This window comes from Myxocyprinus asiaticus, chromosome 9, assembly GCF_019703515.2.
Source record: "Myxocyprinus asiaticus isolate MX2 ecotype Aquarium Trade chromosome 9, UBuf_Myxa_2, whole genome shotgun sequence".
In the NCBI taxonomy this organism is placed as follows: domain Eukaryota; kingdom Metazoa; phylum Chordata; class Actinopteri; order Cypriniformes; family Catostomidae; genus Myxocyprinus; species Myxocyprinus asiaticus.
Window position 1 is genome coordinate 40,694,450 of NC_059352.1, and position 25,677 is coordinate 40,720,126.

Here is a 25,677-nt window from a genome sequence, read left to right on the forward strand (position 1 = left end):
GCACCAGGCAAAAGATCTTTTGAGCAGTCATAAGGGCGATGACTTTGCAAAGAGAGGCCCGATCCTTTCTGAAGACCTCACCCAAAATCCTGACAGCATGTTATTCATCTGCTGAGATGAGAGCTGATGACAAGGGAGGGCCCTTCCCCCAGGGCCCCTACATTACAGCATATGGAACCAATGCAGGCAATCACAGAATGTAGATGTCCAGACTGCAGCAAACTTTGATATTAACTGCAGTTTTTACAGTACAACATGTGTTACACGTGTACATGTGTACATGTTGTAAAGAGAAAGAGAGAACCATAGTGTCCGCCACATGTGTGGCAGCACCAAATCTGAGGCTTCTTCCTGTGCTGTTCTCACATGTTCTCACATGAACACATGTCAGCTGAATACTGTTTGCTGCTGCAATTATTTTCCACTGTGTGTGTGTATGCTTGTATGTGTGTTATGTGTGAGGAAGTGAAACATCCTGTTGGACCAGTCACATATCCCTTTGTGAAGTGACCTCCAACAGTATCTTTAGTAATGTGCTGTCTTTAACAGAAGACATTTTTTAAAACACCAGTTGGGAAATGCACTCACTCCTATAACAACGGGAACACAGCCATCTTTGTTGTTATCACTATCATCAGCCACATTGCATGGTACAGTAACATCTAAATTAACAGGTTTTATCTGAGTCCAAATTATCATTTCACCTCCTGAGACCCGAACATGACTGCTGTGTGCATTTTCCATTTCACTTTTTGACTTGTAACTAGTAGCACCTAATAAAAAAGCAAAAAAATAAATAAAATAAACAAATAAATAAAAAATAGTAAATAGCAAATAGTTTTTCCTAAAAAAATTTGTCCACATATGTGGACAGTGGTATTAAGTTGTGAAATGTTAAATAATACCAAGCTATAAAAAGTCAAATTCTTTCATTACATTTTTATTATGTTTCCAGGAGTTTTGGTTATTAATGTTTTTGAGACGTTACAGACATTACAGCTGATTTTCTGTAAAGCTGAATAAATAATTCAGATTCAAAGTTATGGTCAGCATCATCCAATCACTACCAACCATGTAAAAATAAAATGTAGCATTATAAATTACGAATCTATGTACTGATTATTATTGTCCCATGTCTGCCAAACATGTTGAGTGGTCCAAACATCATCAGCAGGCTGAAACTGAACTTTTGGTCGGATTTAGGAGTAAATGCATTTAACTACATAGAGAGCTATAGGATGGCCCCTTGCTCCCTATTTAGTGAATGACTTAATCTCCAGTGTACTGTCTGTCTGAAATGATCTCATAATAGTTAAACTCCATATAAAGTCCTTGAAAGCAATATTTTCCAGCTTTTGGATGAACCCATTGATTCTCAATGTGAAAATGCACACTGAATATAGGAATGCATGTACAACTGTTAATGAATATAACTGTATTGTACAGTGATAAAATAAAATATACCAAACTTTATATTAAAATGAAGCGAAATGACCCACAGATTTGCTAATGTGGAAAATTATTCAAAATATATATTTTTTTTACTTTTGTGGGAATAATGCCCCACAGTATACATCATGTTTATCATCATGTTTATCATGCGAAAAATTAATGAATGTTTTAAAGTGGCATATCAAATTAAACTAGCAATGCTACTCTTTACACCCAAATAGGTTTCAGTGAAAAAACTTAAAAGAGGTTTCTTACCAGAGGCACTTTTGTTGACTCTGTGCCCACAGAAGCAGTTCACGGAAATCGACGCCATGCTGTTGTGTCACACGCATCAGACGTTTAACCCTTAAATAGCAGTCTAAAGTGTTGTGAACAGTATTCAGTCGGGTAAAATTTATATAAATTGTGTGTTGCGTATAGCGAAGCCAAAATACAATGTACATGCATGTGTGCGTGGTGTCACACGAGGTTAACATGACTAAATCAACCTGAAAACATTAGGTTACACCAACGAAAATAATTGTTGTTAATTTCAGTCAAAGGTTGATTTGTATGTTAGTTTAAAACACCAAGGTTAAAACTGTTATAAATTAGAATCATTTTTGTGAATCTTATGGTCCAGATTAAATTTCCAATATAGTAAAAAAGTCACAATAAAACCACACTGGCATACAATCAGGCAAGGATCAAGTATATAATTAAGGTACAATTTATTTTAAAGGTTGAACTGTGTTCCTAGGACAAGGTATTTCTTCAAATTCATCATTAATTTAGCTGAAAAGCCTATGATGGAGTATTAAATGGCAGGGTCCCAATGTGTAACAACATGCCTGTTATAGGGTCAGTCTTTTTTTAAATAACTGTGGGAATGTTCAAATAGCTTTTTGTACCCAAGACTTTAAGGTATGTGTCTGTTAAAAAAAAACTTACTTTAACTCTAAGAAATATTCACTAGAGTAAAAAGTGTGGTAACCTGGTTCTCTAAAATCTGCATTTCATTTAAGGCATTTAAATGCTTTTTACACAATAACTTGTCTTATTAGTTATTCATATTATAAACATATATTATAATAATATAAAATATATAATTAATATTATATACTTATAACAATTTATATAATTTATTATTTATATAAATATATATTTTCTAAAAATATTTATAAATATAAGTTATTTATATTGGCAGTTGGAGAATCAACAGGGCCTTACAGAATCAACAGAGCTGACAAAAAAAAAAAAAAAAAAACATTTAAGAGAATAATAATATTCTGAAGCTATATGCAGTGATAACAGCAACAAGTCGGCATTTATACTGGACTTATACTCTAAAATATTTTATGAATAATTGTTATATAAAAAAATGCATTGCTCTGCTTCATTACTTCAGTCAACAACTGAATTAAACACAACATGGTTAGTATTTAAAAACTATATTTGACCTTTAAGTACTTATATTTCCACCATTCACAGTGAAACAATGTTTTTAACATACAGTACTTTACAATACAATTAACAAAGATCTTCTGAACATTTTAAAATAATTTTAAGGTGCTACATCTAATGAGCTGAGCTGTTTCAGTTGTGACTCATCATAGTTATAATAATAATCATAGTAGTTTTTAACAAATGTAACAAAAATTCTAATTAGGATACAAAGAGCCAATCTGGAAGTAACTGGATTTTAAACTAGATAAAAAAATAAAAAAAGGAGATATATGGGGTCCTGTGTATTGACGCTGACTACCACTCCTGGAGTCACAAGTTCAAATCCAGAGTGTGCTGAGTGACTCCAGCCAGGTCTCCTAAGCAACCAAATTGGCCCAGTTGCTAGGGAGGGTAGAGTCACATGGGGTAACCTCGTGGTCGCGATTAGTGATTCTCGCTCTCAATGGGGTGCGTGGTAAGTTGTGCGTGGATCGCGGAGAGTAGCATGAGCCTCCACATGCTGTGATTCTCTGCGGTGTCATGCACAGCGAGCCACGCGATAAGATGCGCGGATTGACTATCTCAGAAGCGGAGGCAACTGAGACTTGTCCTCTGCCATCCGGATTGAGGTGAGTAACTGTGCCACTACGAGGACCTAGTAAGCAGTGGGAATTGGGCATGCCAAATTGGGGAGAAAAAAGGGATAAAAAAAAAAAGGAAAAAAAAAAGAGACATATATTTATATATATTTATTTATCCATCATCTAAAATCTAAAGCCCTATACCGAATTAATCATGTTCATGTTCAAAAACACAAGAATACTTTTATAAATATATTTATATACACCAACCCAACATCCATAACACATAGATGTAGAAATATATTTACATTTCAACATATGAATGTTTATTTATCCAGCATGTGCAGATGAGAAACACGATAGTGAAAAAGTGGCAAAATCATCTGTATGTTCCAGCCATAGAGACACTGTTGAGAGACAGTTCCCCAAAAACTCTGAACCCACGTGGAGAAAATTTAACTTATCCTTGAATATTATAACATGTCCAGACTGGTTTATCCTAGTTAATGCTGGTGAAGCTCATTGCCCAAGTTAGTGTTGCTGCTGAAACTAGTTAAACAGTCTGGTGGGAAAACCAGCCTCGCATTCTGGAGACATGCTCCAAAACACAACATATGCTAGTTTTTTTCAGCAAGGAAATGTATTTTGAATAGTTTTTAGTGACAGTCACTCTATTCTGTTTCGGTTTCTTTAATCAAAGTATACATATGTACATATTTTTTATTTGTTTTTATTTTTTAGGTTTTCTCCCCTTTTCTCCCCAATTTGGAATGCCCAAATCCCAATGCGCTCTAAGTCCTCGTGGTGGCATAATGACTCGCCTCAATCTGGGTGGCAGAGGACAAATCTCAGTTGCCTCCGTGTCTAAGACCGTCAATCTGCGCATCCTATCACGTGGCTTGTTGAGCGTGTTACCGCAGAGACCTAGCACGTGTGGAGTCTTCATGCTATTCTCCGCTGCATCCACGCACAACTCACCACGCGCCCCACTGAGAGCGAGAACCACATGAAATGCAGGACAGACATGATCACCAATTTCTTCTGGAATCACATCATTGTGCCATTCATTGTATATTCCTTTGATTTATTACAGGTTTTTAGAGCCAGCACAATGCATAGATCCATTGATGTGAATTCACAGTTTTTGTGGTGCCTTCTTCATCTTTATTCAAGCCAGAAGCCTTTTTGTTTAAACAGTGGCATAGAAACCATCAACCAATGCATAAAGGCAACAGCGAGCAGCTCCTCAGTTCATACCCACAGAAAATCTTACTTGAGGTCCATTCAATAAAATAAATCAGAAAGACTGACAATGCATGATGTTCCCATAGTGTTCCAACTGCATTGAATTTAATATTCCATGTAAAATACAGTATTTTCTCCAGTCAAAAACAGCTAATCCCATCCATAAAGAGGCAAATATTATGGCCAGGTTTTGAGATAAGGCTTCTTGGTGTCTGTAGTACAAAGTGTCTTGTCCATATGTATGTCTAGTAAGCCTCTACTCATACATATTTGGTCAGTGGTATTCCCAGTGAAGCTGCTTACAAGTCTCTCACATGTATAGATTGTCTGATCGGAGAATGGTGGTCTCCAGACTGTGAAAACTCTTGCCGTTTAGTGTCTCCATGTGGCTGTCAATGCTGTAACATCGATGGACCTCTGTCATCGAGGAGGCTGTGTAGGATGCAGAACGCAGAGCCTCTGTGTTAGCGAATGTACTGCCAAACTGGATGCGATACTGGTTCCAGTGCCTTCGCAAAACACCCTGCACCTGAGTAGCAAATTCGAATTAGAAATTTCAGCGTGTATTGATTAACATTTCAGGACGTATGAAAGGAAAAAGAATACATTTATATTAGCACTAAAATTGTTGTTTACCTCGCTGTTGAAGAAGCAAAATATGGTGGCAACCAAGAGGCCCTATGGAATAAAAGTGATCATTTTCATTTCACAAATAAATTAACAGTTTGTTACACCACTATATACAGCACCATGCCCAACCTGTCTTCAACAATACCTACCTGGTAATGCATCAGTATGTTCATTGTGTGCATAAATATCTCAGAGGCGAGCCGTCCATCAGGTTTGTAAGGCAGCAGTAAATACTGAATGCCCAGCAGAGGTACCAGAATTAGGGTGGCCCTAACAGTTCTCATGTACAGACTGGACTCTGCCTGGTGGGTCACCTTCAGCTTGGTGATCAGCACTCTCACAATGTTTAAAAGGAAAAAGAGATTAACCTAAGGACACCAAACAGAAAAGAGGAAACATGAGAAAGAAAAGTTAGATTTAAGCCATGAACTAAACCAACCAGCTCTGAGATACAGTAAATTTCAACATTGATTTGAAGTAAAAAAAAAGTAATGATCAAGTCAAGTTACTTAATCAGTGAACCTGTCTTTCGGATGTGACCCAATGAGCCGATAACCGGGAGTAATATCCCTGATAGCACATGTACATCACCCAGACATCTATTTGTTGAGTGCTTTTACATCAGAAAGACGTATTTTTTATGTTGTGTGCATCTGCAATACGTCTATAAGGCGTATGTCAATAAGTATGTCACGGATGTCAGCAAGACATTCAGTAGATGTCTTTGAGACATTTATGATTTAGAATGTTCATAAATCATCTATTTTAAGATGTTCAGCGATGTTAATTCGATTTTGATCCTTTCCAGGTGAAAAGATCTAAAACAGACATCTCTGAGGTGTACATGTGCTATCTGGGATGATCTCAGAGCAAGCGATGTCTGCTTTTGCTTACTCTTCTTTGCAATGAACAACTCTGACTAGTTCGCAAATTGGGCTGTACGATCTGGTAGCAAAAGCTCTCAAGTCAACAGTACACTGATCCGGTGGCAACATTTAAAAAAAATGAATTTGAAATCATACTGAATTGTGGCTTTTATAGATACATAAAGATTGCTGAAAATTTCTTTATGGAGAAAATAAATTGTATTTTTACTTCTGGAATCCTACTGTTCTGCTTTGTATCCATCAGCTTTCTTCATCCTTTGAATGAATATATGAAGTGCTATGGGTATATGAAGTGATATGGGTTAACAGCTAAATCAGTTATGATGAAGTATTTTCATCAAAGGCTATTATTGTATATTCATATTTAAACCAACATACAGTAGTCTCATGACAACTCAAATGTAATAATTCGTACGAGATAGCAAAATCGTCCAATATCATACAACTTAGTAGCTTGTATGAAAAGGTATGACTTTTATTATTCAAATCAATAAAATACAGGCATTATATTTTTGCTGAAACCTCAGTGAACAAATTTAGTTACTCATTACATATTTATATCTATGCAATACAAATGACTGTTGAATGTCAATTTTATGCTTTCCTCGTCTCGTTCCAAAACCTAATGTTTTCTTTCTTCTGTGGTACACAAAAGTTATTAACTTCTAATTGATAAAATTAAGTTATTAATTAAGTTCCTATTAAAATCATGGTAAGGTTTAGGGTTTTGTGGTAAAGGGTTAACCTATATGGTTAGGTTTAGGCAAAGGTGGTTCTAGGGCCAATGGATTTTCAGAACTTAGCCTAGACATATCAGAATATAATATACTTTGTAATAAAATTTTAAATGTTACATCTGTTGGGGTGTCATTTATATAGTAAATTTTTAAATATTACTAAAACTAAAACTTTTGTCTCAGCCTCAGATATGCTGAAAGATAAGAAGTTGCATGCTTTTAACATTATGTACTTTAAAAAAGTAATAAAAAAACCCCACTATTTTTGTCCCTTGTGGCTTTACGTTATTCAGTGCACATTGTTTACAATTGACAGTTTAATGGCCTTTTGTTGATTCGTCAGGTGTTTTAAGTTAGTTTAGAAGATAGCAGGCAGTTAATAGGCTAAAACAGATCATTATGAGAAAAATGTGGGTAATGAATTTAGTTGGTATTCGATATTATCGATACTGTAGAAAGACCGGTCTCATTAACTTACCTAATATTAAAATATATTCATATTTAAAATCAAATTAATACTGAAGCACTGGTACCACTGACATCACTAGAAGATGATAACAACATTCAGGATTTACTGAAAGCCAAAGTGTGTAACTTTTTCGGTGTTAAAATACTTTTACCTAACCCAACTTAATATGTAGAGACAACTCTAAGTAAGCCATTCATAGGTTAGTTTTCTTAAAAACTGTAAACACTGTGTCTCTATAAAAATTACTCTGTTCGTTTTGAGCGAGCCGTCTCATGAGACACAACAACAGTGACCACATTTACATGCACTTAAGATAAAGGTTTATTTCAGTGTTTTTTGCAGAAAGTGGCATTCTGATACGTCATATAAACGAGAATGCCGATTTCCTTACCGAAATCATATAAACGAGAATGCTGATTAAGACAAAGCGGTTTAACCTCGGTTTCTCCTCTAGAACGCGACTTAATTTGGCCATGTAAACACATAAGCAGCGTTTTGATGGGTGTTTGAAGAGTGCGTATGTGCGTGAACAGACCTGATAACAAACATCATAGGATGGAGCCCTACATCAAGTTCTTGGAGATAGTGGGAAAAGCACATACACTATAAACTATACCCATTTATACACACCAATGTAAAATATCAACTGTCCCTCACATTCACGTACTGTATATGCGCTTGTACATTGGGGGAATTTTACATAAAAGGGAAACCCCACTATTGCAGCGCAATTCCACTTCAGGTCACCACAGAAAGTTAAGGAAACAAACACAGCAACTCTGGAATATCTGGAAATAAAGCCAAGCAACAGAGAATAAAATAGCAAAGTCTTCCTCAGATGCCACGTTTGTTTTTTACACAAGAGTCACGAGGATATTACGTTGCTGTGGAGAAAGCTGCCTACTGACCAAGCCGCATGTATACGGGAGTAAAGAATACGCCACTTATACAGTGCAGCCTTTCAACTTCTAAACTGGCAGCTGCAGCTCTACATAAACAGTTGAAGAGATTTTTTCCTTCAGTTTCCTCTTCCTTCCATTTCAGGGATGCATAGCTATAATTATTTCTGATCAGATCTGATCCCCGACCACAACAAAGGAAAACACAAAAACGGAACTTTGATTAAAAAGCATTGATTGCTGGAGCTTGAACGGATTGTTGGGAACCAGAGTATGTAGTTACACACACATTGCAAAGGAAGGGTGAAAGATAGACAAGAGAGATAACGTGTGAGATTGAGAAACAGAGATAGAAATGAAATGACTTACCAACAGGGCTGCACAGATGGGTCCATGGATAATGTAGAGAAGAGAAGTGTTTGAACTTATCCAGCAGCTGTGGACAAAGAAAAACAAAAGTAGGAAAAACAAAACAATGAATGGGTAAACAATTCATTATATGTTCTGTGACATTACTGCTATGATTTGACAATATGTTCAACAGAGCCTCTGCCTGGTCAGTGTATTTCTGTGTCCTGACAGAAGCTGGATTGTTTATTCTTTTGTAAGTTTTAAAAAAGTTTTAATGACACACAGTGACAAACAATGAACTTACTTGTCATTGTAGTAATAACTCCTGGCTATTGCGTGGATAAATGCAGGTATTAACGGGAAGCCTTTGAAAACATTTGAAAAGATTTAAAATTTTGTTTTGTTGTAGTTGTAGTAAAGAGATAACATACAGTTCAAAGCAAAGGTAACAAAGGTCAAACAGTATGGACAATGTAGCAGCATCACTGGGCATTTTGATGAGGCGAAAACATACCCCATCCTAGAAGGTAATACCACATGAGGTGCTGTTTCTCAGCAAAGACGGCCACCACAATGAGTGTGTGCAGGTAGATTCCCTCACACAACATCCAGAAGTAGTTACAGCCCAGGAGGTAATGGTGAATGAACACAGACACCTTACAGCTCACCTGGAAGAAAACTCATTTTAACCCTCTGATGCAGAGTCCTCTAAAGTGGATCTTTAAATGTCATTTTTAACCATTAAGGATGTGATGTTACATCCAAATTACCATAGCAAATAATTATAACATAAATTCAATCTGGTACTACTGGCCGTTTTCCAAATGGCAGTTTTGCACCCTTGAAGGGCACTGTGGGAAGGGGACGGCACTCGAAAGTTAATTCCAAACAAAAGTAAGAAGACTATGTAAAAGGGCTCTTCGTGAAAAAAATTTTTTTCTTACTTTTGTTTGTTTGCTATGGTAATTTGGATGTAACATCACACCCTTAATGGTTAAAAATGGTGTTTAAAGATTTTTTCACGAAGAGCCCTTTTACGAGACTATTAGTGAATTCTTCGAAAGGAGCAGGGCATAGGGATGATCATTTTCAATGGGAATTCACCCAGTATGAGTGTAACTCTCTCAAATTACATCATTTAAAAAATATACATTAATTCTTTTTTTTTTCTCCTTTGTAATTTAACAACAGGTAACAGAGACCCTGAAAGTTTTGCATACTTACTGGATTGGCTTGTGCTACTTCTTGGTTGTTTGCAACACAAGTGAAAAAGATGATGGTTATAACAGAGTTTAGTACGAAGGAGAAGAAGAGATTCTTGTGTAGAGTTATCCTTTGGCAACTTAGGCTCCTGAGTGAGAAACCCCCACCCCCCCAGAAAGCTATGTTAGATTCAATGACAAGGGAGGCAAGTTTCTATGATATCTTAGTCAGTGTTTTTGTGCAATACACAATTTTTCCACATGACTTACTTGAAATAGAAAAATATCCCTAGAGAAGTAAACAAAGATATAAGTGACAATCCATGTCCGATCAAAGCCAAGTAGTAGAGATTAAGTGCTGTCTGAAAAAAGAAAAAAAAAAAAGAAATTAGATACAAAAAACATATTACCCAATAGTACTAAGTGTCCTATAAACACAATAGAAACCCTTAATTTAACATGACAACCATAGTTTACAATTCAAAATATTTGCAAAGAAAATGAATGGTTTGTAGAGCTGTTAAAGGGCTGTGTCAGTTGTTAATAATTTTTTTGTTCATAAATTTTAGTATTGACATTTTTTAATGCTTAAGTAACTGTAATAGCATATGACAAGAAAATTGGGTAACAATTTCCATGAAGCCCATATCTATAATGCATTGTAAAGGCATTATACATGAATTATACTGCATTCATATTGTCTCATTAAACACCTTATAATAAGTTATAACTTCTCATAAATAATTATAACTACAGTTATAACACATTATAAGACTTCCCCTATTCATAGTTATACTTTAGAGTATAGTGCATTATAACACAAGCAACATCCAATTTTAACACAGCAGAAGTTAATAAAGTTAATTGTATATGTCCTGTCATGCAAAAGCAGCATAGTGTAAACAGTCAAAAGGCTTTAAGACATGATCATATTATAAGTGTTATTTGATATACAAACATTAAAGTTTATTGAATAGAGTCCAGTATAGAATCAGTTTGATTTTTGTGTTTACATCCAAGAAGATTGGCTACATGTGTGATATACTCAACATACAGGTTTTTTCTCAGGACAGAGTTTCTGGTATATTTTAATCTTGTAGCATTACAAGTGCTTTTTGTCAAAATTTACTTTGAATGTGTGTTATTTTGTATTTTGTGCATCTGTAATGTACAGTATATAACTTCCAGCATGACTTATAATGTCTTATGGCCACATAAAATGTCTTAAGACATTGCTTTTTCACTTTACTTAAAGCATACCTATTACATACAGCATATTACAAATGTACAGGTGCATCTCAATAAATTAGAATGTCGTGGAAAAGTTCATTTATTTCAGTAATTCAACTCAAATTGTGAAACTCGTGTATTAAATCAATTCAATGCACACAGACTGAAGTAGTTTAAGTCTTTGATTCTTTTAATTGTGATGATTTTGGCTCACATTTAACAAAAACCCACCAATTCACTATCTCAAAAAATTAGAATACATCATAAGACCAATAAAAAAAACATTTTTAGTGAATTGTTGGCCTTCTGGAAAGTATGTTCATTTACTGTATATGTACTCAATACTTGGTAGGGGTTCCTTTTGCTTTAATTACTGCCTCAATTTGGCGTGGCATGGAGGTGATCAGTTTGTGGCACTGCTGAGGTGGTATGGAAGCCCAGGTTTCTTTGACAGTGGCCTTCAGCTCATCTGCATTTTTTGGTCTCTTGTTTCTCATTTTCCTCTTGACAATACCCCATAGATTCTCTATGGGGTTCAGGTCTGGTGAGTTTGCTGGCCAGTCAAGCACACCAACACCATGGTCATTTAACCAACTTTTGGTGCTTTTGGCAGTGTGGCCAGGTGCCAAATCCTGCTGGAAAATGAAATCAGCATCTTTAAAAAGCTGGTCAGCAGAAGGAAGCATGAAGTGCTCCAAAATTTCTTGGTAAACGGGTAAAGTGACTTTGCTTTTCAAAAAACACAATGGACCAACACCAGCAGATGACATTGCACCCCAAATCATCACAGACTGTGGAAACTTAACACTGGACTTCAAGCAACTTGGGCTATGAGCTTCTCCACCCTTCCTCCAGACTCCAGGACCTTGGTTTCCAAATGAAATACAAAACTTGCTCTCATCTGAAAAGAGGACTTTGGAACACTGGGCAACAGTCCAGTTCTTCTTCTCCTTAGCCCAGGTAAGACGCCTCTGACGTTGTCTGTGGTTCAGGAGTGGCTTAACAAGAGGAATACGACAACTGTAGCCAAATTCCTTGACATGTCTGTGAGTGGTGGCTCTTGATGCCTTGACCCCAGCCTCAGTCCATTCCTTGTGAAGTTCACCCAAATTCTTGAATCGATTTTGCTTGACAATCATGAGGCTGCGGTTCTCTTGGTTGGTTGTGCATCTTTTTCTTCCATACTTTTTCCTTCCACTCAACTTTCTGTTAACATGCTTGGATACAGCACTCTGTGAACAGCCAGCTTCTTTGGCAATGAATGTTTGTGGCTTACCCTCCTTGTGAAGGGTGTCAGTGATTGTCTTCTGGACAACTGTCAGATCAGCAGTCTTCCCCATGATTGTGTAGCCTAGTGAACCAAACTGAGAGACCATTTTGAAGGCTCAGGAAACCTTTGCAGGTGTTTTGAGTTGATTAGCTGATTGGCATGTCACCATATTCTAATTTTTTGAGATAGTGAATTGGTGGGTTTTTGTTAAATGTGCAGCCAAAATCATCACAATTAAAAGAACCAAAGACTTAAACTACTTCAGTCTGTGTGCATTGAATTTATTTAATACACGAGTTTCACAATTTGAGTTGAATTACTGAAATAAATGAACTTTTCCACGACATTCTAATTTATTGAGATGCACCTGTATATAACACAGTACTTTATAACATCTGCAGATAAAAATGTTGCTTGTGTTATAATGCATTCTACTCTTAGGTATAACTATGAATAGGTAAGTATTATAATGAATTATAATTGTGGTTACAATTATTTATGAGAAGTTATAACATATTATAAGGTGTTTTATGAGACATTACTAATGCATTATAATGTCTTTACAATGCATTATAAATATGGCTTCATAGAAAGAGTTAACAAAAATATGTTGTGTACCAGAAACGTATGAATTATTAGAATAAAATGGACCGCTACTATAAAACTGAAAAGAAACCTCTAGGCACCCTTTAAATGAGTCTCAAATATCCTATTTATATATTCCAGAAACTTCTAGATATATTTCAAGTACCTCAGTACCTTTCCCTTTCAATGGGGTTACTGGAGGGACCATTAGCAGTCTTTACAGTTTTTGCAGGAACCAAGAATTAGTTTCTCAGAGAACTGAATTGGTTCTCCAGAGGGCTCCTTCAGTGTGACATCTGAAGAACCTCAAATGGTGCCTCAGGAATCTTTAAATGTTTCCAGTGTGGGGTCTCCAGAACCTGGGGAAATCCTAAATTAGAGCTCACCCTTTTGTGATCAGTAGACATATGCTGACAGCCTGTGTAATTTGTCCATGTTCTGTTACTCTCTGGGTGGACAAACCACTGGCCTGAATCAGTGCAAATCTTCGTCGCCATTTCTGATAAAACATGATTCAATTATCAGTTAGTAGTATACAGTAATTGAGGCACTATTATGAAGGGCTCTATTTTCGTAAGCGCGGAAAGCGCAGCACTGTGCACTGCTTCTTATCCAATTTTTGTGAGAGCGCTAATTCTGAGCATGGGTGGGAGTGTTTGCGCTTTCTCTGGGTGTATGCGCACAAACTGTGGGTGTATTGCATGTTAATGAAGTGTCGCAAAAATGCAGTTTGCTATTTTCCTGAGAAATAGGTCATTGTGCTAAGAAATTTCAATACCACATCTGTTTAAATTTAATTTCTACATTTGCAATTTGGAGATTTCACCAATAAAATGTGGTAATAAAGTTAATGTCCAAACTCTGAAAATATAGTGGAACATCAAATTATGTCCATGATGATCACTGTTATTTTATGAAACAAAAATTTATGAGATTTATGATAAACTATCTATAGGTCATGGTTTATTTTTCAATTATTATTATTATTATTATTATTATGTTTATATTTACAATTGTATTTATGATCTAATTTGTATTGGTATTTTCCACCTGTTGTTGTAGAGTGATTTTTAATCACTGCAAAAGTGGCCGATGGAAGAAGTTGGAGAGGGTAAAATGTTTGGATTTGCTATGATTTTTTTACCACTTCGTTATTTTGATTACATTTTTGTTTAGTTTGAAGTGTAATTTGAATTTAGAAATATTTTTGGTTGAATTTTTAAATGAATTATATTTTTCAAATTCGACCAGTAGAAGTGAAGTGCATGCCGATACAATCACTGTTAATACTAGTCATGATTTGTGTGCATGCTTGCACGAAAATACCAAAACTTCATGGCCATGCCCATTGACTTTGCACTTGACCCATGGCATAGCGGTGCGCTCAGCGCTAACGCTCTTAAAATAGGGCCCGATGTCTTATAGATTCAAAGTAATGGAAACAAATCTTATGTGGGACTCACCTGAGGTGTCAAAGTCATCATAGTAGTCCGGACAGTGCTGGGCCGAGGTGACACCTGCTTCCAAATCGTCCCAGCACAGCCATCCATCCCAGGTCCTTTTACACATAGAACCATCTATAATACAGTCATTTAAAATTATTATTAAAACAAGGGCTTTGTTGAACATTACAACTGCTTTTTTGTAACTACTATGCTAGACCACCCCAACACCTGTTTTCATAAACTAACATGTACTGTATATTTGCTCCTGATGCTCAGACTCTCATGTAATTGTTCTCATACAGTACAAAATTTCATGCTTAGAGGTAATTTTTTTTCCACATTAAAAACGTTTTACGTACAAAAACGTTGTGTTTAAAATCATGTACACTGAGATGAGATGTAGAATCCAATCAAATCAGTAGCCAGATAAAAGCTGTTTGATTTTACATGGAGTTGCGTTGCCTCATGGGGGCAGCCATGATGTGATCACACGACCAGCCAAATACGACTCTCTTTATCTCTGTAACCAGTCAGATCACAGCCGACTAAAAGTTTTCAGTTTTCAACTTAGAATCAACTATGAAATCAATCATGTATGGTAAAAGTTTATAGTCCTAGTTTATAATCAAGAATTAGAATGGAATTACATTTTCTGTAGAAATAAGAAATCTCACCTGTTTTTTTGTGATTAGTGTCTTTCATAATCTTCTGGTAACATTCAAACTGCGCGGTCAAAATGTTGTGGCGAGTAAAGTCCATTTCATGAGCATTTTTTTGTGCCGTACCTCCAGTGTTGTTCTCTGAGCGGACCACCACAAAAAACTGTTCAAAGGAATGAAGAAGAGAATTAGGATTACAGATACATAAACCTTTGAGAAAATGTATCTTTTTTTTCAGTTATTTTTATTTTTGAATTGCATAATTGTTGTGCATGATGTGGCACATGTATAATTCCTATATAAGAGTCCAAATTACAAATATAGTACCTCAGATGTTGTAGACAGTAAAAGAAAGATAATCCAGCATTCAAACATTGTTCCAAATTATCTGAATGTTTCAGCTGAAAACAAGCAGAGAGAATATGAAGAATTATTACATATTTAAATAAAGAGTTGGATGAGAGATGAACAGACTGATCAATAGGCAAAATAAGGATGCTTAGTTCCAGTTTTTGGTTTAGGTAAATGTATTAATCCAAAAGAGTCTTTAAGGAACTTAAAATGAAAAGAAACACATTTTGGGGGAAGTGTGCTTGTCCTAATGACCTTCTAGTGGTTATTTTTGTCAAGCAACTGACAGTAAACAATCAGCTGGAGCCAAGTAAACTGTGAACCTAGTGTTGTTACCAGGAGTGTGGTAACAGAACTGTTGTTAAGTTGGAAAGAATAGGCGGGAATCAAAGCTTACATGAAATACCGTCATTAATACCATCATTAAACATGCATTATAGAGTTCTCTGTTTCTGTTTTGGTTCGTTCAATACAGGGGCGTAGATTACGGCCAAGAAAGCCCATAATAATCAAAACAAGCAAGTACTACCCCCCTCCCACCCCCCCACCCCCATATTTATACCATGATCAATGGAAACATGTAAATGCTTCACGCTGCAACACCCCCAATTTTCAAGCCAAATCTACGCCCTTGATTCCATACAGATAACATTACAAATCAGTTTCAAACTTTGTAAAAAATATTCACTATTTTTACTTGTTTCATGACGTGCAGACTGATTATACACAAGTCGAGACTATTCTTGTTATGGTGTTCCATGTGGAACCATCAGAGCATTCCGAAACATCTTTAACATCTGCCTTGATTCTGTTGTTATTTCCTTTTTAAATTAATATGGTATGGCCATGGCCGAGGGCCTGAAACGTCATGTGATTCTTTTGTTTGGCTTCCAAACATTTCCTGCTTGGATGGGGACCGAAACCACATGACTAGACTCATATGTGGAAAATTATCCATTTATGTTTTTCTTTAGTCTTGAAAATGAACATGCTTCCCAGAAGTCTGGACAAAGAGAATTAATGTAAATTTGGAGGACATCCATTAGGATATGAATAATTTTCTCTTAAATAGCCATATCTTTTTAAAGACATTTCTGTGTAAAGTAACAGTATTACAAAAAGAGTGGTTAACCTTGTTTAATTTTCTGATTTAAAGAGATAGTTCACCCCCAAAAATTAAAATGATGTCATCATTTACTCACCATCATGTTGTTCCAACCTGTATAACTTTTTACTTTAGTGGAAAAACACAAAAGGAGACCAAGGCTAACATTCTGCCTAACATCTCCTTTTCTGTTCCATGAAAGGAAGAACATCATACTTGTTTAGAACAACATTGAATGATCGCAGAATTTTCATTTTTGGGTGAACTATATTTATGACATATAAAGACTCTCCAGCCAGTCTGAATCCTCATAGAGGAGCAAGCAACCACAGTTCCTTGAATAACCACAGGAGTAGTTAATCATATTAACTATGGACACATTCCACTAACGTTTGACAACAAGAAAGTGTCCAAATAGATTTTTTTCTTTATTTTGAACAATTTGCTGTTTAATCATTTAAAACCTAACAGACGTCCTTTGTGAAATGTTTTGTTTGCATGTGCTTTATTTATTTAAAATAAATGCCACTTGGATAGATCTTTTGTTATCAATTGCAATGACATTCATATTTTTTTTTAAAGTGTGGTCGAGAGGTGTCCAAATATTCTGGGGCGCTACTGTATACCTAGATTTCTGTCCAGCAGAAAAGCTTTGGTAAAAACATGCAAATCACACCTTCATTACTTTAACTGGAAAATGTTGTGCTGGTTGTAACTGAAAAAACTTTCCAATTCCAAACTATTTCTTTTTGACATTTTTGTAGTTTGCTTATTTGTTTATGAAGATTCAGCTAATTCAGAACATCACCCAAGCCCAAACTGTTGTAATTACAGTAATGCTGTGTTTATGTCTTATCGGAATTACTGTAATTACAAGATGGCAACTCAGAGGTTTTACTTGGAGCTGTTCACGTCCTGTGACCTCGGAAGTTATTCGTTTCTGTCAACACTCATACTGGCTTTGTTGCTGATAACAGCAAAATATGTATTACTACATTCATTCATTAATTCACCACTATATGTTGTTGCAAAACATTTAAGAACAAAGAAAATGCTCCTGGTAACGCTGGCATAATAAAATGGCACATCAAACAGAAATATGTGTCCACTGCCATATTTACATGACATTATGATGGTCAAGTTGGAGCTTCCATAGAATTCAGAGTTTACAACTTGTAATTACGAGTTCTACGAAGACATATGCCTCTCGTCTATACTAGAACGGTGTTCCACCGAAAATTTAGAGTTTCAACGCTCTCTCTAGTGCCATATACTTTGGAAAATTATGATGTTAGGAAACTAAAATGGCATTTTGAAATGAAAACGGATTAGTGTGGATTTTGCCTAAAATTTATTTTGGGATAAAATGCATGTACTAAATTAACCAAATCTTAAATGAAATAATGCATAGCTGAAAGAATCTGCAGGGGTCATTTTCTAATATAAAGAATAACTTAAAGGTGCACTCAGTAATTTTTTCCTCATTTAAAAAGTTTAACTCCAAAAGACATGAATTGTAATTTTGCAATATATGTAGGAAATCATGAGAACTCACATTAAAATTAAGACTCCAGTCATATCAGTAACCTTATATAAGCTGTTTTTATTCTATATGGAGAGGTTCCGCATATGGGGGCTGCCATGTTAGAATCACATGACCAGCCAAATACTACTGGCTTAATGTTATTTGACACTTTCACTCACTGATTAAAGTAATCATGGCTGACTGTGAATACTAAATTTCTATAATGGCATCCAAAACTGAAAACTATTGATTTTAAATGATGCTGCATCCAAGCAGCTAGGTATCAGTGTAAGTTCAACATGACACAAAGAAAAAAGTTACTGAGTGCACCTTTAAAAGGTTTTAGGCAGGGCTTGATAAATAACAACCTAAAAGTAGGCACGTAACAGTACTCTGTAATACAGTATATCACCGTAATTAACATGCACAATATTGTTATAATGGGCATTTTAAAATACCGTAAATAGTTTTAGATAAACATTTAGCAAAAAAAAATTTTAAAAATCCATCCGTTTTTATCCATCAGTGAATCAAGATTCACAATACTGCGTGAATGCGGCATAAATGACACATGCACACTCTGATGTAAACAAAACCAACGTGGATGAGAAGCATGACTAAAGAAGGAACACAGCAGACCTTTTATCCGCCTTCTAATAGGGTTATGTCAAAAGTGCTGAAGTATTTTGGGTTCAATAAAAATGCAGAGGTATTGTTGGTCGAAGATATTTTCCCTTTGTGTAAAATATGTAGCAGAAATGTGGCAGAGAAACACGGGAAAACATCCAACATGTTCGCTCATCTGCGGCATAATCATCCCGTGCAATTCAGCGAGATAAATGTAAGCTGTGACAGTTCTGCTCGTTTTTCCAAACTGTTTTGGAAAACTGAGAGACAACACTCTAAGAGACAACTTGCTAATTGACAATTAAGACGGCAAAGAAAGTGAACTGTTGTTGCCATTTGCAGATAATGTGTCACTTGCTTTCAAGTGGCCGAAGAGTAGTTCACTAAAACTCCTCTACACAGTAACGTTTGCGTCTTGTAATAACAACTAATATTCAGCAAATACTAAGTTCTGTAATTAATAATGGCAATGTGGCACAATGTGATGATTTCAATATTAAGTTCAAGTTGGAGTGCAATGCAATCGTATATTGCAATACAGTGTGAGTGAACTTGCGGTTATTAAATTTGTAGCTAGTGCCTTGCTATATATTAGCAACTGGCTTGCTTTCCAGAAAAACATGCATACTATTGTTGTAGCTAATTAGTTATCAACTAGTTTTTAAATGTTCTGGGTTCTTTGTTATCTTTTAATTTAAAAGGCCAGTTTGGTATTGAAAAAACTAATTAAACTTGTTATTAACAGAACAACAACAATAAAGTTTGTGTATCTTTCTACCTGTTTTTGTAATGTAATTAAATACAGTGATAATACTGTTTACAGTGATAAAAGCTTCAGCAATTATCGTTATGTGAAAATTTGATATAGTCACATGCCTAGCCGTAAGTGCAAATTACATTCAATGACTACTACAAGAGTCTTTAACTCTTTTATATATTAGTCTTTAACTACTACAAGATCTCACAAGCCACAACCATTTTAGCAACAAACGCTGAGAGATCCATTAAGTCCTCAGCCTTAGTCCTTCATTCACAAATGGGAAACATGGGCAGATGACATCACATGACAAGCTAATCTAATAAACTGTTCTAATTCTTTTATAATCATTATACATGTGGTTTTAATGCCCATGTTATTTGTCAGCTGCCCATATAACAAGATATCAAACTAGCAGCATAGCAACACAAGGGTGAGTAAATAATGACAGAACATTTTTATGTTTGGGTGAATTACCCCTTTAACATTCTCTTGATGATTATATGTCCAATGAAAGGATCGTCATCTTAATTAGAACAACATGGTGAAATAATTTTAAAAGCAGAACATAAAATTACTTAATGATACTTTAAGAGAGGGGAAAACAGCAATAAATCCAGTGCCAATCACACGTTGATGGCTGGCATACATCATTTGATAGATAAGATTCTTACAGTAATGTGAATTCAAAAGTGTTTTCCAAGGCACTGGAAGGTTGAACCAACTTGGTGGAAAAACAGAGGGCCAAAACATGATAACTTTTTGCCCTTCCTGTAAAGCTAAAGGAGTGGTATATAGACGTGACATTCCCAGAAACCCCTTTCTCTCATCCCCAAATCCTCCCACCCTCTCTCTCTCTCATTGTCCTTCTCCTCTGTCACTCTCTTTCTATCTATCCTCTGGGCCTAGTCGCAAAAAGCCACCCTCCAGATCTTAAATCAGGAAGCCTTAAATCAGCTCCTGACAGTTAGTTTAACTTATGTCCATTTAGGAAACACCCATGGATATCACACCAGACTTTTCCACTCTTCACTCATAAAGATTTATCTTAAAGAGACATGGCACAAAGCAAGAAAGCTGAACCCAAAGAGATTCTTTTGGTAATGCACCTAAAAGTATTATTATTATTATTATTATTAATTTGAAATGCATATTAATATAAGAGTTTCAAAACCACTTGCCAGCATTCTGGTAAAAGACACACCATTTACAAACTATCTTGTAGAGGGATAGTTCACCCAGAAAAATAAAATAAAAAATAAAATACATTCTGCCATCATTTACTCATCATTTATGTTGTTCCACACCCATATGACTTTCTTTCCTCTGTGGAACACGAAATGAGATGTTAGACAGAACATTAGTCTCAGTCACCATTCACAATTATTGCATCTTTTTTTCTCTCTAAAAATGAAACTGAATGGTGACTGAGGCTGTCATTCTGTTTATGCATTATGTTTAATAGCGTTCTGTTGTGGAAATGACATTTTTGGAATATAATTACTCCTTTGTCTTCCTACAACTAATAGACCTTTTTCACACTCCAGGTTTCACAAGTAAACGTTTGCAGGGTAAACTTCGACAGCAGTGAATGGGAGTAAATGGGAGATCACAGCGCAAATGTTATTTTCACTTACCCATTTGCTCCAAGACCAAAAGAAAAAAAATAAACTCTTACATTTGAATGACTTTCCAGAAGAGAAAAAAATACAGAGCGGTGGATTAAGACGGGTAAAATCGGTGAAGATGCCAAATTTACTGTCACTCTCTCAACAGCTGCAATAGAAACCCCCTTGCAGCTGTGGCAATTTGTTTTTTAAAACAAATTCCAGGGTAATATAACACAAAGCATAATGTTATAAATTTACACTCAATATTTAAAACATTTATAATATTTTAAAAAATTACGAGATTTACGCTGATAAATAAGGCGGAAACGCGTCATCACAATCTGTGAAAAAGGTCTATTTCATAGCTAGCATTTATGTATCTTAAATAGCTACTTACAATTAAATAATCTAATGTTTTTCAAGTTTGACAAAATTACAGTTTGATTGGAAATGACACAATAATGAAAACTGTCATTTGTTTTCTTCTCACATCACACATCAATGTCTCATATTATATCAAGCATTCTTTTCAGTTACACTGTTGTCTCCTTGGTGAAGAAAGTACACTAACTTTTAATGATGCCACAAATGTGGGGCAGATTTGTATAAAAATGTATTAATTGTTTATTTATGGTTTATTATGTTTAGCCTATTTCACTCTTTCTTTAGATCATCATAGGTTTAAAAACAACAATTTGTGCTTTTGTGGTGGATTTTCATAGTTTAAGACTGAAAGTCTGTATGAGGGGAAAATAATAATAATAATAATAATAATAATAAAAACTATACATAAAAACATAGCAAAAATTCATGATAAAGGCATTTGGTATACTTTCATAACAATAATATAAAAGTGAAATCTGTTAGTTTTAATAGAAATCAACCTGGGACATAAAAGTGCCTGAAGTTAAAGAAACAACAAAAATTGTACAAGTGATTATCTATTCAGAACACAGCTACAAACAATACTCAGTTGCAAGACATTACTGTTAATTGTCTTTTAAAGTAGCCTACCATGACCATTTTATTTCCATGTGATACTGAAATCGTATTTGACTAATCTGAACAAAGACGAGTATAACAAACAAGCCTATTTATCCATGAAAGTGAAATTGAAATAATTAATCAAACACCATGACTGCAATAATGTGATTTAGTATACTTATCAAGCTTACTGCAAGTAATATAAAGTAATTACTTAAAAGATAAATGTATGTTTTCTGTTTCCATTCTGAGCAATGGCACAGCAGCAAATAAAGTTTGCTCTAGCCTTTTAATTAAGTGCGCAATGATCTGATTCCTTAAAGAAATCATGAGCGAGAAATAAGTGTAGCAAAAAAAAAAAAAAAAAAGAAGAAAAAAAAGAAAAAGAAAATCTTGTTCATCCAATCGTGTTGTCATGTGAATAATAAATCCTCTTTCATACCTTGTTTGCTCGGTCCTCCGTTCTCCGCAGCTGCAGTGCGTAGTGTGTCCTGAGAGATGTGTTGTGTGATGAGACGGGGCTCCTGGAGCAGCAAAGGAGTGTGTGTAACAGGCTCCCTATGCCATCACACAGCTCATATGAGCATCCCGTCACAACCCATGTACACTGCAAGGGAGCGTTTAAAGTCCCGCAAAAGCCGCCTTTTGACTGTCGCATTTCGCCCCCTAGTGGCAGTCCTGACGAAGGGCGAAATTCCAACACCATTTTTGAGCCCTTGAAGGCCAAGGATAGGCAGGCAGCTAGTAGGTATAGCTGCAGACCGGAGATATCCAAATGGGGGCGGAATCTCCTAAATAGGGCGGGGTTACTCCACAAAAAAAAAAAAAAAAAAAAAAAAAAAAAAAAAAAATAGGGGCGGGGTTACTCCAAAAGGGGGTTGCGCCAACTCCAAAAGTGGGCGTCACTTTCACTCACGGGGTGCGTTTCATTCCGAAGAGCTCATCCCTATGCCCTAATCACTTCCGGGGGGTTGAAGGGTGTAGGGCTAAAAAATATCAGTAATTCGGAACGCACTTTAACATCATCTATACAAGCCAAAGGAGCCGCTTTGCACAAAGGCTGACGCTAAACAGAAATATTTACACATGATTTTGCATCACAAACTGCTTTCAGAATAAAAAACTGAAAATAAATGATTTAAATCTTTATGACTTTATGAAAAAATTTAAGCTTCTTGTTTAAACATTTGTGTTTTATTTATTTTAATAAAAAATTAACCAATAAACAAATGTACAGTGCATTTATTAAATAAATAAAATGGCATTTTGTATTATTATTTTATTTAAACTCCTTTAAACTAAGACTGAACCAGCAAATTTACATTAAAATAGCACAAGCATTAACCAGTTTCAAACAAAAAGCCAGGGGTTTAAAATAATTTTTAAAAGTTCATTATAATAATTAAAAGCTTTTATAGACTATGAAGATGAAAGGATGTCACATGTTTTTGTTTATAGAAATAGACTGCAGTTGCAGCTGGTTTAATTTATGGGATACATCTGCCTCCGAAGGTCACTTCGAAGGGGGAACTATCGTGGCTGCCATGTTGAAGGGTTGTTCCAAACCAAAGGGCTCATAAATAGCTGCTTCGAAGGGACCTTCAAAACGGGCATTTCCGTAGGGCTCAACAGATGAGACTATATTTCGGCAGAACAAAAATGGGCTTTTCCCAATAAGTGGGTGTTTTCAAACCGTTGAGATTGCCTACTTTCATTGGTTAGTTTAGAAACGCCTATCCTGGTTGGGAAACGCTGACTGATTTCGACACTGAGATTCCCTACTTTCATTGGCTAGTTAAGAAACGCCCATCCCAGTTTGAAAACCCCCACAGATTTGAAAACATCCATTACTGCAGAGACCTATACTTCCAACAGATGGATACTTTGCTGCCAAGCGACCTGAGCCAGAGAATGTCACAAATCTAGAGGATTGCCAGGTGTAATTTGGTGTAAATTAAACAGCTGCAACTACAGTCTGGTTCTATAAACAAAAACATGTGACATCCTTTCATTCCCATAGTCTATTAAAGCTTTTAATGATCAAAATTAACTTTTTAAAATAATTTTAAACACCTGACTTTTTCTTTGAAACTGGCTAATGCTTGTGTTTTACTGTAAAATAGCTGGATCAGTTATTCTAAAGCAGTTTAAATAAAATAATTATACAGAGTGGCATTTTATTACTTTATACCCTGTACATTTGTTTTATTTTTTTTTTATTAAAATAGATAAACACAACTTTTTCAACATGAAGCTTACTTTTCTTCATACAATCATAAAGATTTAAATAATTCTTTTTCTGTTTGCATTTTGAAAGTAGTTAGTGAGGCAAAATCATGTGTAAATATTTCTGATGAGGTGCAGGTGATGTTTAATAGCATCAGACTTTGTGCAACGGCAGCGGCTCCTTTGGCTTGAATAGATAACGTTAAATTGCTGTCTGAATTATGGATATTTTTTAACCCTACACAGCTCTCACTCTGGAGGGCAAACCCTCCAAAGGGATTAGGGCATAGGGATAATAATAATTATAATTTTATAATTTTAATTATAAATTAAATATAATTAATTATAATTATTATAATTATTAATTATAATTAATTATTATTATTATTAACCCTCCAAAGCTCCCACTCTGGAGGGCAAACCCTCCAAAGGGATTAGGGCATAGGGATGAGCCCTTCAGAATGGAACGCACACTAAATTAAACTTTGCAAACCTCCATATTTGTGACGTATGCTCCAGTCCCGGTCCACTTGGCAGCGAAGTATCTATCTGTTGAACCCTATGGAAACGCCCGTTTCGAAGGGCCCTTTGAAGCAGCTATTTATGAACCCTTTGGTTTGGAACGATCCTTCAACATGGCGGCCACAATTTTTCCCCCTTCGAAGTGCCCTTCCGAGGCAGATTTATCCTGTTTTGAACGCAGAGACAGTTAAGGTTAGGGAAAGGTAAGGTTAAGGGCTCCCTATATCTTTAATGCTGATTTGGAGCTCACTTCCCTTTTTGGAGCTATGCCTGCAGCTATACCCTTATCATAGGCAGTGCTCCAAAAAGGGGCAGGAGCTACAAACCACCATTAAAGATATAGGGAGCCCCTTACCTTACCCTTTCCTTAACCTTAACTGTGAGTGGAAGTGATGCCCCCTTTTGGAGTTGGCGCAACCCCCATTTTGAGTAACCATGCCCATTCTGGAGTAACCCTGGCCTCTTTTGGTGATTCTGCCCCCATTTGGAGGTCTCTGGCCTGCAGCTACACCTACTTGCCTTGAAGAGCAATGGAGAAGGTAAGAGATGGAAGGCAGAGCTTCAGAGCTTTTTGAAGCATAGCTCTAAAAAAGAGGTGGGAGCTCCAAACCGCCAGCAAAGATATAAGGAGATTTCAACCTACAAAAATATAGGCCGGAGATCTCCAGATGGGGGCAGGGTTACTCCAAAAGGCGGTTGTGCCAACTCCAAAAGGGGGCGTCACTTCCACACACCTCCTCTCTTCTGGCAAAAACAATGGCTTTGATTGGCCTACTGGCAAGATGTCAAAATGTGCGGAGGTTTCCAGCAGTGCATAGTCCTATAAATATTATATTAAGTAGCATAAGCAAATAAATAATAATGAGACGGAAATTTCCTTTCTTAAATTTCATTTAGGAAATT

At 35.9% G+C, this 25,677-nt stretch overlaps 1 protein-coding gene across 1 annotated transcript; it reads right to left on the reverse strand.

Moving 5' to 3' along the window:
• Positions 1 to 2,145: 2,145 nt before the first annotated feature.
• Positions 2,146 to 22,610, reverse strand: LOC127445848 (calcitonin gene-related peptide type 1 receptor-like). Its single transcript, XM_051706277.1, has 13 exons — positions 22,469 to 22,610; positions 15,395 to 15,468; positions 15,083 to 15,230; positions 14,427 to 14,540; positions 13,350 to 13,462; positions 10,149 to 10,240; positions 9,901 to 10,027; positions 9,191 to 9,344; positions 8,981 to 9,041; positions 8,695 to 8,761; positions 5,483 to 5,701; positions 5,340 to 5,381; positions 2,146 to 5,232 (listed from the first exon to the last, which is right to left on the reverse strand). Exons 2-13 carry the CDS (start codon positions 15,440 to 15,442, stop codon positions 5,014 to 5,016), a joined length of 1,404 nt encoding a protein of 467 aa, XP_051562237.1. The 5' UTR covers positions 15,443 to 15,468; positions 22,469 to 22,610; the 3' UTR covers positions 2,146 to 5,013.
• Between the last annotated feature and the right edge of the window lie 3,067 nt (positions 22,611 to 25,677).

What these genes read in the sequence shown, in the direction of transcription:
- LOC127445848 (XM_051706277.1), bottom strand. Translation starts at nt 15,442, where the DNA reads ATGTTTGAATGCTGGATTATCTTTCTTTTACTGTCTACAACATCTGAG. An exon ending in TACTGTCTACAACATCTGAG is followed by an intron (nt 15,231 to 15,394) that starts GTACTATATTTG and finishes TCCTTTGAACAG; the next exon opens with TTTTTTGTGGTGGTCCGCTC. An exon ending in GGGATATTTTTCTATTTCAA is followed by an intron (nt 10,028 to 10,148) that starts GTAAGTCATGTG and finishes TTTCTCACTCAG; the next exon opens with GAGCCTAAGTTGCCAAAGGA.